Here is a 17,465-nt window from a genome sequence, read left to right on the forward strand (position 1 = left end):
ACAGCTGTGTTCAACCCATCTGGGTGCCAGGCATACTCAAGAGCAGAACAGTCAGAGCCACGGGGTCTGCAGGGATGTAGAGGCGGGGCCTCACCAGCCTGGAGGCAGCAGCATCCACAGAGGTCTTCCATCACAGAACCAGCGCAGAGCACCGCTACCAGTTTCCTAGCTTTACTGAGCTACATGTCACGAGCTGGGTTTAGCAGCATTCCTTGCCTCCAACCTTGAGATGCAGAGGTGTCTCTTCCTTAGGCATAGCAATTGAAAACACATCACGTGGTGGGGCTCAGTGTCCTCTGAGGAGCATTATCACCCCCAGTTGAGAAAGGCAGATACTGTGTTGGAGACAGGAGAGACTCCCCCCACCCCCACCCCCAGGCAGTGGGAAGAGGTGGAAAGGTCCCGGATCTAGAGAGAGCAAGGCGTTTAGGGACTGAGAAGAACCATATGTGCCTGGTGCCAGAGCATGCGTGGAGGGAGACAAGGCCGAAGACCAAAGCATTCACATGGGTTTCAAAATCTGGTTTCCCCTGGGAGGAGGACAGAATACACATCTTGTCTTTTTCCTTGCACAGCAGCAAGATGACCTTGGGGCAGCTTTCCAGACATGGATGGATGCTCACAGAGCAATCAGACCAGAGGTACTGCCAGGATCTCTGCGTACGTGACTTCCAGTCCTGGGTGAAAGAGAGAGGTCCTGGAGGTCAATGCTATCCCCATGGCTGGCACTCAGAGTGCCAGAGCCCTTATCTTAAGTCATACCTCACAGTTTAAGATGCAGGACTCCGATGGAAACCACAGTCCAAAGTGGAACCCCAGCCCACGCTGCCAGAACCAGGCCAGGTGCAGACACTATGCTCACACTGCTTAGAAGCCTCCCTGTCTGGTGCGTGGCTGGCCCGAGTCAGAGAGGGGTGCTTCTCGGGCCCACGGCCCACAGCAGGTTCCCAAGGTCACACTGAGATCGCACAGAAGCAAGTGAGCACTGCCGAGACCCGGCCTCTGGTCAGCTCTGCCCCACAGCTCCAGGCCGAGACGGGTCTTGGGTGCTCTTCACGCCGGCCAGTATCTTTCAGCCTTGCTTCCTTCTCATGATGGGAAGCCCCACCACCCTAGTTCAGACTTTCTGCCAACATTGATGGGGTTCATAGGTTATGGGTGAGGAACCAGCCCTTGTCCCTGCTACGGTATGCCCCTGACCCTCCCTTTCCTCATCTGTTGTAAGGAGAAGTAGCCAGTCTAAGCTAGCTAGGAACTGAGAGGTCACCAGATCTCCCGGACAGTGAGGATTTTAGAGCAAGGTGTCTGGGACCGTGGGCAAGGCCAGGACTTCACAGGCCAATGGCACTGCTTCTTTCTCCATAGCAGGGGCACAGCTATCCGGACCAGCTGGTGCTGGACCAGGGAGGCGAGATCTTCAAAACCTTACACTACCTCAGCAACCTCATCCAGAGCATTAAGACGCCCTTGGGCACCAAGGAGAACCCAGCCCGGGTCTGCCGGGACCTCATGGACTGTGAGCAGAGGATGGCGGATGGTAAGGCTGTCTCTGAGGCTGGGGGGAAGGGGCTTCCTGCCAGTGTTGGGGTGGCACAATTTCAGGAGGAGCTCAAGTCCATGGAGTGCTGGGTCCTTGGCATATCTCAGCCAAGTTCCTGTCATCACAGACACACAGCATCATTTATTCCTCCAGGAAACAGCTGCTGAGCCTCACAGTCTGCCAGGCCCGTGGTTCAGGCTTTGAGAATATTGCAGAGAGGATGGGCCATATGCAGCCAATAGTGTCACAAGCTGGAACCATTCCGAGCATAAGGATAAAAACTTCAGAAAAACAAACAAAACAAAACAAAAAAACCCCAAAAAGCTCTCCAAAGGCTAGGAGAACCCAGGAGCTTCCTGCTTGAGCAGGGATCCTTACCTCATAACCTCACCTGCCCTCTCATCTGTGAGAGGGGACACACCATGGTACCACTCAATCCCTCCTTGCTATGTATATAGCTAGCAGGAAATGTTGGGGCATCCCTTTCTCTGCTGCTGACCTCTCGTCCACCAGGAAGCCCAGCAGAGAGGCCAGAAGTGCAGATGCAGAAGCCAAGTGTAGGTCAGAGTGAAGCCCTGAGCCCCCCAGCTCCCGGGGAAGGTCCTGGGAGCAAGTCTGAGCCTTGAAGAATCTGGGGGAGCTGAGACCCCAGTTGTCTGCTCTATAGAGTAGATAAACCCCAGCCGCAGCGCAGGGAGTGTTGCCAGGTTATGGGTCAGCTCTACCAGGAAGACACCTTTCCCTGCCTGTGCCTTGAGATAGCCTGTGTCTGCTTGCCTTGCTCATCATTTCCCGCCCCACTGCAGGCCCATTGAGTCACAGGTACAGGTCCTACAGAACCCCCTCCAGGCTCCCTCCTGATACACACAGTTCTGTCCTGCTCTGCTGCAGGCACCTACTGGGTAGACCCCAACCTCGGCTGCTCCTCTGACACCATTGAAGTCTCTTGCAACTTTACACACGGCGGCCAGACGTGTCTGAAGCCCATCACGGCCTCCAAGGTACCATCTGCTCCCTCATTGCCACTAGGCTCGGCCCACCCTGCAGTCTCTGCCCTGAGCCCTGTTCATCTTCCTAAAAGGCTATGGGGAAACCATGCCCTCTTGAGACTTAGTTTCCTCACTTAGAAGTTGGGGCACGTGCAGGACTGTACAGTGCTAAAGACCCCAGCGTCCCTTGACATTTGCCTCAGATTGAAAGCAGAGTAGATAGCCCAGAAGAATCATGAACTGCTGGTACAAAGTCAGAAAAGTGTGTATCGGGAACGCACATCACTCTTGCACGTGTGCTCATTAACTCCTGTTAGGTGCCAGGACGTTATGCCTGTCCCCAGGGTGGGGCCAGGTCACTCAACAGTTGAGCAGGCAGGCAGCAGCTTGGGGGTATGGCCTTTCCCGTTCAGAACACCCTTTCCCCGCCTTGTTTATCTGTTTCCGGTGTAGAGGTGGGAAGGCCACAAAAAGAAGCTGCTCTAGCTCCGGAAAAGGTAGAGAGCCCCCAGATTTTTGTATCCAGAGACTCCATAAGGCTCCTCTCCCTGGATGAGTCAAGCGCTGGTTCCACTCCCCAGTCACTGGCTTCTTGACTTAGCCAGATCCTGAGCTGGGTGTTGGGGAGATCAGCCTTTCCCACTGTCCTTGAGCTGGAGCTCACAGCACAGCAGGGACACTGTAACCTCTGTGGGCTCTCTTGGGGACTTGCAGGTTTCGGAGCCACATGGCAAGCCTGTCAGGCAGAGGTATAAGTCTGGATTGTCAGCACAGGTACCCAAGGGCAGTGATGGCCCATTCAGGAACCGTGACAGATTGCTTTACTTAGCTTTGTGTTACTGTAACAGAATACCAGAAGCAGGCCCAGTTCACGCAGAACTCAGTTTTCCTTGTCTTTTGAGTGGGCCGATGACAGGAATAGCTGGCCCCGAAAGGGCTTACCCTGGTGCCCTCCAGAAAGGCAGGGAATCTGGGGTCTGCAGGGCGCTGCTACCTGCATCTCCCCCAACAGGTGGAGTTTGCTGTTAGCCGGGGTCCAGATGAATTTCTTGCACCTGCTCAGCTCCGAGGGGACACAGCACATCACAATCCACTGCCTGAACCTGACAGTGTGGCAGGAGGGCCCAGGGAGCCTCTCTGCCAGGCAAGCCGTGCGCTTCCGTGCCTGGAATGGACAGGTCTTCGAGGCTGGGGGTCAGTTCAGGCCAGAGGTGTCTATGGATGGCTGCAAGGTAACTGTTGGAGTCCCTCAATGTCCCTTGATGTGGGGACAGTGGGAGGAATTTGCTTGGCTTTATGAGTATGTCTTATAATTTTATATTATATTGTATACAATTTTAACCATCATGCAACCTCATGAGGCATTCTGTGTGTGTGCCCATGTGCATGTGTGTGCATATGCACGTGTGCACATGTGTGTTGCTGGGGGTGAACCCAGGGCCTTGCACACCCTAGGCAAGCACTTCTCTGGGAACCTACTCAGGGGAAGTCTATACTGGTTAACGTCCTTCAGGCTAATAAAATCTTTTGATATTTGCAAAGATCTCTTCAAAACAGTGTCTGTTCTCTTCACTCCACCAATCAGGCTGTTTTCTTTCTTTTAATATCTTTTAATATCATTTTCAAATCTTAAACATGATAGGCTTCAGACACTGGGGAAGACAGTAGGAAAAGGTAAAACTACTTTCATAAAGTAAAACTAGTAATACACAGTGTCTTTAAGAATGTGGGGGAACTGGCTCCCCACACAAAACTACTGAGAAGAAGACTGGAAAACAGCCCTGTAAATAAAAGGCCAGTATCTATTCTACTTGTAGAATGGAAAATAACTAGGAACGTGTCCCAAAGGTGAAACAGTGAACTTTATGCAATGGTACCAAGAATAAAAGACAGAAACAATTAAAAATTGAAGTTGGTGTGATGGACCACACTTGTGTTCCCCAGTACTCAACTGGGAGTCCGAGGGGGAGGTAGAGGCAGGACAAATAGGAGTTCGAGGCAAGGCTGGGCTATATGAGGTCATGTCTCAAAATAGATAGATAGACAGATAGATAAACAAGTAGGTATATAGATAGATGGTTAAATGGATGGATAGACAGACAGACAGACAGACAGACAGACAGACAGACAGACAGATGATAGATAGATGTTAGAGAGATGAGAGGGAAGATAAGAGCACTTGCTGCTCTGCTCTCACACACAACCCGAGTCCAGTTCTCAGCACCCATGTTGGACAGGTCACAATCACTAGAACTCTGGCTCCAGAGGATCTGATACTATCTGGTCTTCAAGGGCGCCTACACTCACATACACCAACCCACACTCAGACACACCACATACATACAATTAAAAATTTGAAAAAAAAAATTAAAATCCGGAAGCAACCAAGTCAGAGGTGTACCCAGATGTGCCACATAAGTTATTGCTTCCGCAAAAGCGAAAAGTGACGGAAAAGGCATTCACTGTCGTCTCCCTGCCTACTCTCAGGTTCATGATGGCCGCTGGCACCAGACACTGTTCACCTTCCGGACCCAGGACCCCCAGCAGCTGCCCATTGTCAGTGTGGACAACCTCCCACCTGTCTCATCAGGGAAGCAGTACCGCCTTGAAGTTGGACCAGCATGCTTCCTCTGACCTCCGGGCTCCTCTAAGCCTTGTGGGGCCAGGAAGAAGCGGGGGCAGCTGGCCCCAGAAGTTGCAGGTCCCTACCTTAGGACGCGTGCAGGTCCCAGCTGTTATCTGCTCATCAGGAGTTGAAAAGGAGTAGCAGGTCTGAGGCTGTCCTGGAGAACCACCCATCCCAGCTGCGCCCCAGGAACCAACCAAAGAGCCAGTCAGAGCAAGCTGGCCTTGCAGCCCACTCCAGCCCATGACCTGTTTGTGTAGCTCTGTAGACACCCCCCTTCCCAACTGCCCAAAGAGCTCCCTACCATTGATGCCACCTCAAGGGAAGGGGGCGTGTCATCAGCTGGTTCCTGATAGGGAGCTTTTGATGTGCAATATTAGAAAGGAGACATGAAAAAAAGAGAGAGGAGAAAAGAAATCTATATCTATATCTATATATATTATTTAAACAAAGAGAAGGTGTGTTACTATTTTTTTTCACCTGGGAGAGGTGAGGAAGAAGAAGAAAAGCTGGGGGTGTGGAGAGGCAGGCCCCCAGGCTGAGGTGCTGACCCCTGGGCTGGGTGCTGGGTGCTACCTCCCACTGTGAAATCGCTGGTGCTCACAATTGTAATTGTGTATGTGATTTTTTTTTTAAGGAGAAAAAAAAACCTTATTTAACATTCTGAAGGTGCTACTGTTATTGTTGCCATGGGCTTTGAAGAAACTCTGAGTGGGCCCTGCCCACTTTCTCTCCTCCAAATGAGGAGTTAAAAAATGTTACTAAGCATCATCCTTGTAATCTGCTGAGGAGGAAAAAAAGAAAAAAGAAAGAAAACAAAAGAAGAAAAAAAGAAAAGAAAAAAGAAAACCCAACAAAAAAAAATCCTACCAGAAACCAGAAATAGAAAACTTTCTGCTAATTCTGGGCTTTGAAATGTCTGCCCTTTGAGAGGGCGCTTTGACATGGTCCTCCTTTCTCCTGGAGGGGCTTGGCCCCCCTTAGAAGACTGCCCTGGAAGAAGATGCCTTGATTCTGAGGAGGATCCTTGATTAGGGCTGATCTTGAAGGTGGACTAGATACAGAGCCATCCCCGAAACCAGGTGACACCCCAAGGTCTTCCCTCCTGGGAGCCCGTCCTTCCAAGTGTCTCCAACCTTCTTGTTTTCTCCGCTATGTAGAAATAAACCCACCATCCTTTCCCCTAAGTGCCAACTTGGGTTGGGGAGGAAGGAACAGTTATGGGTACCTCATCGGCCACCACAACAGTGACCTTCCATGCAACCTAAACAAGTTGGGACCCTAATTGGATTTGGAAGTTATTTTAATGGTGGGATTATTTTTTTAGAAGCAAGATTGATGTGAACGTCTCTATTTGTGTGTTTCTAACGTTGTGTCTTGTGGGGAATTGGATTTGATTTTCATTATTTAATACCTCACTCCTGCCCACCCCTCCCCGTATGCTGCCTGTGCACCCCTTCCTGCCTTCCCAAGCCCGGATATGTTTGTTGTCATTTTGTCCCCATCTGAGCGCTGTTTCCTGTATCCCCATCTGTGTCTCCCTCTGTCCTCTTCTTGTCACTTGATGCGTAGTCACTGTTGTCCCTTTATTTCTGTCTAAATGTCGGTGTGTTCAAACCCCCCAGTGGGTTCCGTTTCTCCCATTCCCTTCTGGACTTTAAATAAATATTTAAAACTGCGCAATGGAAAGATGAGTTTGTGGTCTGATGCTTCCTCCCAGCACTCACAGGCAGCTTCTGCAGTGAGGTGAGAAGATGGAGGGAGGGTATCCTGCTGAGGCAGTGACCGGCCCTGGGGTTTGGAACTTAAAGCTTAGGACATCAGGAGTGCTGCCTGCCAAGGTTCTGGAGGAAGGGTGGGATGTCAAAGTGCAGGAAGACCTATTCTCTATCCAAGCCCCTAAGCCTAGAGTTCTCCTGGCCCCTTGCTGTTGTACTCCATACTCAGGGATGAGACCCGAGGCTTTGCATGTGCCCTTCATTCATTTATTTTGATGACCATATGTTACGTACTATTATTCTGGGTCAGCCCACCTCAGAATCCAAGAGATGACTGCAGGTGCCAAGAAAGCAAAGAAAGAAGTGAGCCAAACAGAATGCAATTTGGGGCTCTACTACAGAAAGTCAGTCCTGGACACAGCAACACCAAGTAAGAAGGAAGGGTACATTCCTGGCACAAGGGCCTTGTTGTAAAGCTTTATGTACCAGGGCTGGGCAAATGACTGTTGGTAAAGTTGTTTGCTGGGTGAATATGAGGACCAGAGTTCAAGTCCCAGACCCACATAAAAAGTCAGATGTGGTGGTACACACTTGTAATCCTAGCAAAGGGACAGTGGAGACAGGAGGACCCCTGGGGCCTGCTCACCAGCCAGCCTAGCCAAATCAATGAGCTGCAGGTTCAGTGAGGGACCCTGCCTCAAGACATGAGCCAGACAGTTCCTGAGGAATGACACCTGAGGTCGATCACTGGCCTCTACATGCATACACACATAGGCACACACTCACGCATGCATACATGAACATGCACCCCTACACATATTTACACCCACACACAGAGACACACACACACACACACAAAATTAAAACAAACCATGTTCATATTTTACCTATGTATAGTATCCTGAGAAGCTAAGCAAGGAAAACAGAGGAGGGTCACCCCAAAGCAGTTGTGGTGCATACCATTCAAAATAGCTGTTGTCGAGGCAGAATCATATAGTATGGACGGATCATGAGTTATCTGTTTGCTAGTCGAGAGACACCGGCTGTGTCCCCCTTTCTGGCTATCATGAGTGAACACCTCCATCTCAGAGAATCCATAACACCTGCTTAGGAAAAGGTGTAGGAGGAAGTCTGAATTGTTGGTTTGAGAACCTTCTGTGTGCTGAGCAACAGGCCTAGATGTCCAGGCATCAGCGTGGCTCTGGGTCCAAGGCTGCTGCTAGGGAAACAAGCCTTGCTCATCCACATGTTGGGAAGAGCCCAGTGACTCTCTTCAGATTGCAGAGCAGCAGCGGGGGGTGGGGGGTGGGGGGGGCGGGGCTCTGGCACCACTCAACGGAAGTCACTGGTGGATCCAAGCTGCACTGGCGGCCTGGAGCCCAGCTGTACAGGTGGCAGGTGGCAGAGCTGGAAGGACAGGACAAAAGTTGGCCTGGAGATCAGAACTCTGAGAGTGCCAGCAGTGTCTCTGTGGCTTTGTGGATGACACACAGGAGACATGGGAGCCTGCTGGAAGGGCTGGAGGGAAAGACAGAGTATGTTCATGACAGCCTGGTTTTCATTTATGGGTCCCTGTGACCTGGCCAGTGAACACACTGGAGTTAAGGCCGTTTTTTGTTGTTGTTATTTTGTTTTGGTTTGTTGTTGTTGTTGTTTTTCTGTTTTGTTTTGTTTTGTTTTGTTTTGGGTTTTTTGTTTTTTCCTCAAAGTGGCTTATCAGGAAGGTGGTAACTTTCTCTAAGCCAGGCATTTCTCAATCTTCCATTACACAACCTAGGTGTCAGGAAGTCTCCAGGATGGATTCCCGTGAGGGCTGGGCTTCCAGGGAAAAGCTCAACCTGGCTGTGTTTGTTCTGTCCACAATGCTGCAAGGGCAGCCGTGGCCAGCTTACCCCACAATGTCCAGCAGCCTGTGAGAGAAAGAGGAGGACACAGACAGACAGACAGACTACTAGAAGTTCTGGGCCCAGCTTCTGCCTGGGTCAGGGCCTTGAGAGGGACCTCATTTTGTCATAAGAACTATGCTCTATCCTGCCTGCCAGCTGCAGGTTGGGCTATTGTCCACAGTAGTAGGGTAGAATAAAAGTCAGTTGCTGCTGAGTGTGTGTGTGTGTGTGCGTGTGTGTGTGTGTGTGTGTGTGTGTGTGTGTGTGTGTGTAGGCAAAACTCAATATTTTTTTTCCTCAGAGAAATCAACCATATTTCACACGGAGTCTCTAATTTGGCATGAAGGTCATAAAGTCAGCTAACTCAGTGGTGGACACGGAGCACCAGGAGTCTGCTCACTTCCATCCTATCTCTGCACTGCTGGGATTATGGGTGTGTGCCACCACGCACAGGCTCAATTGTATGATCTACAGAGGCCAGCTACAGACACTTCAAGCCTTGAAAAGCGCCATTCGTGTTCACAGTACAGGAGGTGGTTCCCGCTCCGGGACCACTCCCCCTGCACCAGTACAAAGTGTGCTAAGCTTTCATCTCAGGTGTGTGGCTTAGGAGACGTGTGTATACTGTGATGAGCTTCTAGACAAAGGAACTGAAGTCTATAAAGGTCAGTCAGACGTAAGTTTCCAAGATTGCCAAACAGGGTCTGGACTTGTCCCAACAGTCTTTGGTGTATTTTCTCAGCCCTGACCCACAGGTCCAAATGGAGAGTGGCAGGCCTTCCCCATGGCTGCTGCTGCAGAAGCCGGTGGAGAGTGCTCCTCACATCTGAGGTGTAAAGTCACTTGTGCTCTACTGCTGTGTGCCTTAACCTCTCTGTGCCACTTGCCACCTCATCCATGTCATGGAGGACTGTCTTTTCTTGAGCCAGCGATAGGCATGTTTTTGCATTTTAGTGCCCTTAGAAGTGGACTCCAATCTGTGATTAACCAAGCCGGGGTCTGCTTTTTTTTTTTTTTTCTTTTACTTCCGCTCCCCTCCCCCACCCGTGTCCATCTAGTGTGTCATTGAGCTGATGGTAAAGGACAAACACCTTACAGCTTGGAACTGGTGGAAACCCCATAACAACCTAGCCAGTGTGGCGGTCTCTATTTTACAAACGGAGAAAAATGAAGCACAGAGAAGTTAAGTACTGCGCCTGAGGTCGCTCAGCTAGCAAGCCACAAATCCAGGAGAATGCTTTACCGCTGTGTTCTATTCACTGGGGTCTTTTCCTTTCTCTTCTTTCCCACAGACTTTAGTTACTGTGCCGGGATGGATGGAGAGACAGGAAGGAGAAGAGTCCCTGGAGAGCGGGTGCTAGGTGCTGGATGTGCTTAGAGGAAGTACGTGGCCAGCCACGTGGGTGTGGCCAGACCCCAGGGGCAGCCTAAGTGACCATAAGGACAGCAAGGATCACATACCTTTTCTGAGGAAAGGCAAAGCATTTTCCCCCACAGACGTTCTCACCCCGTGCAGGCTACTGCATGAATTTCTGCTCTTGAACTAGTGGAGACCCATGGGTCAGCGTTCTAGACAATTCTATGTTCTAAAGCCAAAGTGTGAACATAAAGCTGATATTATAACGTATACATTTGGGGGGTTGGTTTCATTAGTCACATCTTGTCCTTAAGTTTTGTACAACTAGAAATGACTCACAAGGCTAGCGTTCAGGCCTCGGTTGTCAGAGTCTGGAACCTGCTGTGTGTTTGTTCCCTCAGCTTGTGCAGGTGCTGGGAGCAATAGGCATGCTGGGGTACTGTTAAACTGATTCTCAACACCTTGGGCAGATGCTGCCTGACCTCAGCTGTGGCACATTTCCACAGTCGACTTTGTGAGAAGGTTGATTTTTTGGTGTTACCTGAAGCAAGAGCCGATGATGCGGGAATCCAATGATGCAAAGCAGGAGGAACCGGAATGCAGCCCGCTTGCCTTCTCTCCTTGCTCCAGGTTCCTTTGAATCTCTTCCAGGCCTGGAAGCCATGCTGGTCAGCTTTGGTGGTCACTTACTGACCACAAGGCTCAGGTGTAGAGAATCACTCCCCTGGGGCAGTGCCGTGAGGAATGCTTAGACCACACACTGTTCGCTGTCAGAACCAGGTTTCCACAGATACATGAGCATAAATGTTACCCAACAAATCCTTCTGTGTGTGTGTGTGTGTGTGTGTGTGTGTGTGTGTGTGTGTGTGTAAGAGAGAGTGAGAAACAGATGATGATTTCTGCTGCACTGCTAAATTGGGACAGAACGTAGAAGATACCATCATCAGTGCTTTTGAAATCGTCATGGTTTTGTTTTTCCTCCCTTGACAGAAGATGCATTTTCTTGATGCTGAATGAATACAGCAAAACATCTTTTAGGTCTCCAGCTCAGCCAGTTCTCCCCTCCTAGGCCCTGAACACCACACTCCACTGTAGGGCACTCTCAGGACCTTCTGCGGCCCCATCCTTTTGCTCTAGGCTTGATTTCTACCATTACAGATTAGTTCGGGCTATTCTGGAACTTCCTATAAACAGATTCATACAGTCCTGCCTCCGTCATATCTGAGTTCTATTGCTGGCCATGATATTGCTGAGATTCATTTGTATTGTCAAATCGATTGGTAGTCTATTTCCCTCTGTTGCTAAGCAACGCTGTTCTTGTATGGACTGTCACAATCCATTTCTCATTTTCCTGGAGATGAGCATTTAACAGATTCAGGTTTGGGGCTACTTTGAATAATTCCACTAGAATCATTTACACACACAATACTGGAGGTAATTCATGCTTTTTTTTTCCTTCTGTTGGATGGCTGAGTAATTTTAAAAGGTAATATGTTGCTCTGATGCTTCTTATTATAAGGTGAAAAATACAATACAAATGCCATAAATTAAAGGGTCTCATGAAGTTAAAACATAGTAAGTGTTATGAATCATTGAAAACATAGCTCTGGCTATACTGAAATACAAAAACATGTGGGGGACATAGAAAATAAAACACAAAACTGTGAGAATGCTATAATACATTTGTTGTTGAAGCTTTGAAACAGCTGGTCTGTAATCCCAGGCTGGTCTCAAGCTCCCAGCAATAACTCCCTGCCTCAAGAGGAGTCACCATGCCTGTCCATAACAATACTTTTCAAGAGTGTTCATTCATGCGGACAAAGATCAGGTTACATCAGGCAGGAACTAGAACCAGATGTTTACTGGATGCTGGGCCCAACTCCGGGATTGGGCATGCACTGCCATAGACAGATGCTTTCCTGGTTTAGATACTGGAATGTTTGCTGAACTAGATGTTCACCTCAGAGCCACCCCTCTGTTGAACGTTTGACTGGCTTCAGGGCTGGGTAGGGCTTCCCAGAAGCACCACACTCATTTGGAAACTAATCCATCTTTGTTCAAGGCTCTCAACCTGACCCCGTAAGTATCTTCCCAGTCTCCTCCCAACCCTGACCTGGGACCTCTTCATAACACCTTCAGGGGTTGATTTGTGCCTGGGTCTCACTCCTGCTAGGCAACAGCTCCATAGACTAGTAGATGGACGGGACTGCTGGCTGGTGACATGTCAAGCGTCATCAGGCTAGCCCTGTACTTATCTTGGCCACTCGATTTCAAGCAACTGGAGCAACAGGAGCCTGTGTCAGCACTGGCTGTGGGAGGTGCACTTAAGCTGGCTCAAGGGAACAGTTTTCGCAAGACATTTCCCAAGTGCTGGTGGGATTGTGCCTCCGCTCTGCAGGCCCTGGCTGGGCTCCAGTGCCCCTCCCACATCTTGTTATAAAGGTCACTGCATCCTCCAGCCATCAGGCAGCTCTTCCTGGCTCTGGTGCCTCTGGGTGTCGGCATGGCACTGAGCACGGTTCTTGTCCTTTTGAGCCTCCTGCCACTGCTGGTGGCTCAGAAGCCAGAACATGCCAATTTTACAGACATGCCTATTACCAATGGCACCCTGAACTGGGTGAGTGCCTGCCCAGGGCCTGGCCCTGAGGTGTAGGTGGCTTCTTTTCCTCTGGGCTATTCCTTCCCTGATGTCTATGTTCATCTCTATGCTCCTGGTCCTGCCCTTCCCTCTCCTGGGGGGGAATTCTAACCAGCCTGGGACGCTGGTGGCATCCATCTGCCTCCAAACTCAGAAGCATCACTCTGAGGTCTCTCAGTAGGGGACAGATGGCTGATTTCTGAGTTGCCTGTGTGATCCTTGCCTGGGGCTTCAGTCTTCCCATCACTGCTGACTGCCAAGGTCCACACTCTAACCTCTGCTCACCCGTGTGCCTGCCTCTTCCCAGCTCTCTGGTAAATGGTTTTACATCGGTTCGTCTTTACGCAACCCCGAGTTCAAACAGGAAGCTCAAAAGATCCAGGCGGATTTCTTTTACTTTCACCCCAACTTGACAGACGACACTATTCTCCTCCAAGAGTACCAGACCATGTGAGTCCTTGCCGCAGCTGCCCCACCCCAGCCCTGGCCTCCATTCCTGGATGCCTGGAGACCTGAGCAAACTTCTTCTGCCTGGTCTCCTCACCCACCTTCAGGAATGGGGACACTTAACTGTCTTTTCTACATGTCTCTTGCCCGCGTGCTGCTCACCGCTTCTGATGACCTCTCTCTTCATTGTCCACCTTCTGTTTGCCTCTAGAGAGGGCCGGTGTGTCTATAACTCCAGCCAGCTTGGAGTCCAGAGAGAAAATGGGACCCTCTCCAAATATGGTGAGAGTGTGAACTCACTGTTTTCTGGGAGGGTAGTGCAAGGATCAGAGGAGGAAACGGAACAAGACAGTTGTCATTATTTGGGTCTGCCTGCTTTTCATTAGAAGCAGGATTCAAACCAGCGTCTAGCTCCAGACCAGACTCTCTCTCTGTGTCTCTCTCTGTCTCTCTCTCTGTGTCTCTGTCTCTGTCTCTGTCTCTGTCTCTGTCTCTCTCTCTCTCCTTTCTCCTCTCTCTCTGGTTTTTTGAGACAGAGTTTCTCTGTGTAGCCTTGGCTGTCCTGGACTCACTTTGTAGACCAAGCTAGCCTCGAGCTCACAGTGATCTACCTGCCTCTGCCTCCTTGAGTGGTGGGATTATAGGTACGTGCCACTGTGCCGGCTCCTGTCTCTCTTTTAACTATCCCTTACACTCCTCTGTGGGCTCAGAGCGAGAATCCATAGGCTGGGCAGCCAGTGACTTCACCCATGCCACCAGGGACAAGACATAGGAAGGCCACACAAACGCTGGTGGGCCTGATCAGATACTGCTTAGCAACCCTGAGGCTTTTAATCCTTGTCTGCCCCTACCGCCATCTTCCCAAGGCCCCTGCCATTCCTTATCTATGACGAATGCAGAATAGGGCTGACACACAGCAGACGCCGAACCCCAGGCATTTGTCCATAGCTTTTTGCTTCCTCACCTTGGGCACGGGGATCATGGTGACTCATGGGAGCTCTTCCTCCTGCAGAAGGGGCAATAGAACACTTTGCCCACCTGAAGCTGATGAAGAAACATAGAGGCTTCACGCTTGCCTTTTTCCCGGAGGATGAGAAGAACAAGGGCCTGTCCTTTTATGGTAAACCCCTTGAAGCCCTGAGCCCATCCGCTGGGCCATACCCTCAGTCCCCCACTGACATCCCACATCACTCATACCCTTACCCAGAACTGCAGAACCCTTACCCAGCACCCCCCGCCCCCCATTCTCCCTTGTAGCTGACAAGCCAGATATTGCTCCGGAGCTAAAGGAACAATTCCAGAAGGCTGTCGAAAGTATGGGCATGGATGAGTCAGAAATCATCTATGTCGACTGGAAGAAGGTAAGTGAAGAGGCTAGGGGATATCCCCCTGGCAGTGGTCCCATTCTGAGTGACCCTAGAGACTCAGAGAGGGCAAGCTACTGGGTAAGGCAGCACAGCGAGGCAGGTGTCTTGTTGTTAAGAACGCTCTGGTCACTCCGTTGCCTGTTGTGGCAGCTGAGTTTCACAGAGACCACGGATGGGCAATGAGGCTGGAGTAGGTGGGCTTAAGTCGTAGGTGCTGGAGAGACTAAAGAAGATAAGGGGCAGGATCAGAAAGGGCAACTGAGGGAACAGCTGGTGCCAGGGCACCAGGCATTTCTCTGCCCTTCATTTCACTACCTATACAAGGGAAGTTGTGATTGAAGCCTCCCCTGCCATGCCATCTCCAGCAAGCCCGATGACTTTGGTGATAGGCGTGGGTGCCCCACATGGTCATCCATTCTTGATGCTCTCTCTAAACCTGTGCCGAGGGAAAGGTTTCCTCAGCTGTGGCTTTGTCCTAGCGGAGGCCATAGATTCAGCCAATGAGTTTGCACTTAGCACTCAATCCTTTTGTGACTCCATTCTCTGGTCACCTGAGCCCTTCATGCCAACATCAGCCTTGTGTTCCCAGGGGGAAGGTGCCTGCATACAGCCACTGGAATTGAGCTGTTTCACTGCCAGCCCTTCCTCATTTCACAAACAGGGAACCCCAAAAAATGTCACCCAGCCACCCAAGCCTCAGTTGCTTTATCTGCAAGTCAGTGAAGCCAGAAGACTCACCCTGCATCTATGGACAGAAGGGTTCAGAAAATGCTTGCCCTTTGGGGGACTCTGTGCTCCCATTCAATAAAGTGAATAAACTGAGGTTCAGAGAGGGGAAATGGCTTGCTGTAGATCAGTGGTTCTCAACCTGTGGATCATGACTCCTTTGAAGGGGAGTCACATGTATATCAGATATTTACTTTATGATTTCTAATAGCAAAAGTACAGTTATGAAATAGCAACAAAACAATGGTTAGGGGTCACCACACCATGAGGAACTGTATTAAAGGGTCGCAGCATTAGGAAGGCTGAGAACCACTGTTCCAGGCACTACAGTGAAGCCATGATAGATCTAAGGTACAGCTGGTTGACACTACCTTGCCTTTTCTGGCCAACCACTGTGATTTCTCCCTTGTGTGTGCATGTGCATTCATCTGTGTGCTCCTGTGCATGTGTGCGTGCATGCATGCATGTGTGTATGTGTGTGCGCGTGCATGCATGTGGGTGCATGCGTGCATGAGTGAGTGCGTGTGTGTGTCTGTGAAGACCCAAGCATGCCAGGACATGTGTGTGGTTGTCAGAGGATGACTGTGACACAGTCCTCTTCATCCACCCTCACATGGGCTCTGGGGATCAAATTCTAGTTGTCCTTCAGGCTTACCTATCTTGCCAGATATTTTTTTTTACACACCTCATCCTGTAGCTGAGGCTACCCTGGAACTCACAGGAATCCTCCTGCCTCCGCACTCCCCTCCCCCCAGGTGTATGCCACCGCACCTGGCTCAATCACTCTGCTCTTTTACCGATATCTTCCAGGATGTGTGCAGTCAGGAGCAGAAGCAGCCTGATCTGGATAAGAAGACAGAGAAGGACCCCTAGGAAGGCCAGGCATGAGCTCAGCTCTTTGTACTCCGTGGGCTGTCCCCATGCCCATCCCTCACCCTGTGCACCTTGGTTCTTTCTCTAAACAAATAAAGGTTTGGTGAAAAAAAGTCAATAATCATTTCTTTGCTTCCTTTTTTTCTTTCTTCCTTCCTTTCTTTTTCCCTCCCTCCCCTCCCTCCTCTCCCTTCCTTCCTTTTCTCCCTTCCTTCCCTCCCTCTCTCCCTCCTTCCCTCCCCTTCCTTCTTTTTCCTTCCCTCTCTCCTTCCTTCCCTCCCCTTCCTTCCTTTTTCCTTCCCTCTCTTCCTCTCCCTCCCTCCTTCCCTTCTTTCCTTCCTTTCTTCCTTCCTTCCTGAAGAGGCCTGTCATGAAAGGAGCCTTAGCTAGGTTCAATGAGACCAACCACAGACATCTGAAAAGGCTTCCTGGAAGGGGTCTCTGAGTCAGGCTAGAAAGAACTGCTCTTGTTATGAACCCCAAACCCAAGAGGCACATTTGGGAAAGACAAAGGCAGAGGACCCAAGCAGCAGTGAGTGAGGTGGGGAGTCCGGCTGTACAGTGCCTGTCATAAGGGTCTTTACTTCAGAAGTGCCATCCTATCACTTGCAGGGAGGTGAGCTGGGAAACAGGAAGGTCTATGTGGATGCTAATATGGTCACTGTACAAAAGCCAAGGCAAGGTGGCATGGTAGACGTAGGCTAGAGGGGCTGGATGTCGTCCGGAAGTGTCTTCAGGGTGTACCCATATGGGACGCGGAAGACGTTGACACTGTGAGATGAGACTGGCTCTCTGGAGGCAAGCTGACATCTGTTTCACAGTGGAGACTGGAATTCCTGAGGCACCGTCCACTCAGTGGCAAACACAAGGTGTGAGAGAATCTTTACACTTAACTGGGTTTCCAGTCACCTAGGCGATACACTGTGTGTGTCTGTGAGGACATTTCCAGAGAGAGCCAGACACCCCCAAATGCGGGCGGCTTTGTGCCTTGGGCTGGCGTCCCCCACTTACCAAAATGGAGAAAACGAGTTGAGTATCTACATTCATCTCTCTCTGCTAAGCTCATGTCTGTCCTGACTGGATGCAGTCAGTATGACAGATTCCGTATCCTCCTGACATGGTGGGCTGTGTCCCTCCTCACCAGTGAGCATTCCACCCTTCAGTTGCTTTTCTCAGCTATTTTGTCACAGAAATGGGGAAAACCCCACCTAATGCAGGCAGCTCTGCCTGTCAATAAACTGGAGCAGAACGGGAATTGTAAAACAGTGCCACATGCATGCCCCGTATCAAACTGGGCA

General features: G+C 50.3%; 2 protein-coding genes across 2 annotated transcripts in view; both read left to right on the forward strand.

Moving 5' to 3' along the window:
• Positions 1-6,291, forward strand: part of Col27a1 (collagen type XXVII alpha 1 chain) — a 114,952-nt gene extending 108,661 nt beyond the window's left edge. The window contains 6 exon segments of the mRNA XM_051163061.1: positions 576-641; positions 1,366-1,537; positions 2,432-2,541; positions 3,542-3,562; positions 3,564-3,761; positions 5,017-6,291. Of these exon segments, the coding sequence (XP_051019018.1) occupies positions 576-641; positions 1,366-1,537; positions 2,432-2,541; positions 3,542-3,562; positions 3,564-3,761; positions 5,017-5,163 (714 nt within the window). The 3' untranslated portion in view covers positions 5,164-6,291.
• A 6,254-nt stretch (positions 6,292-12,545) lies between these two features.
• On the forward strand, positions 12,546-16,182 carry Orm1 (orosomucoid 1). The gene is given in 6 exon segments (XM_051156491.1): positions 12,546-12,733; positions 13,062-13,204; positions 13,413-13,483; positions 14,214-14,321; positions 14,459-14,562; positions 16,105-16,182. Coding segments are annotated over 6 exon segments (618 nt in total). The 5' UTR covers positions 12,546-12,619.
• Positions 16,183-17,465: the final 1,283 nt, after the last annotated feature.

The sequence above is a fragment of the Acomys russatus genome, chromosome 2, assembly GCF_903995435.1.
Source record: "Acomys russatus chromosome 2, mAcoRus1.1, whole genome shotgun sequence".
NCBI lineage: Eukaryota > Metazoa > Chordata > Mammalia > Rodentia > Muridae > Acomys > Acomys russatus.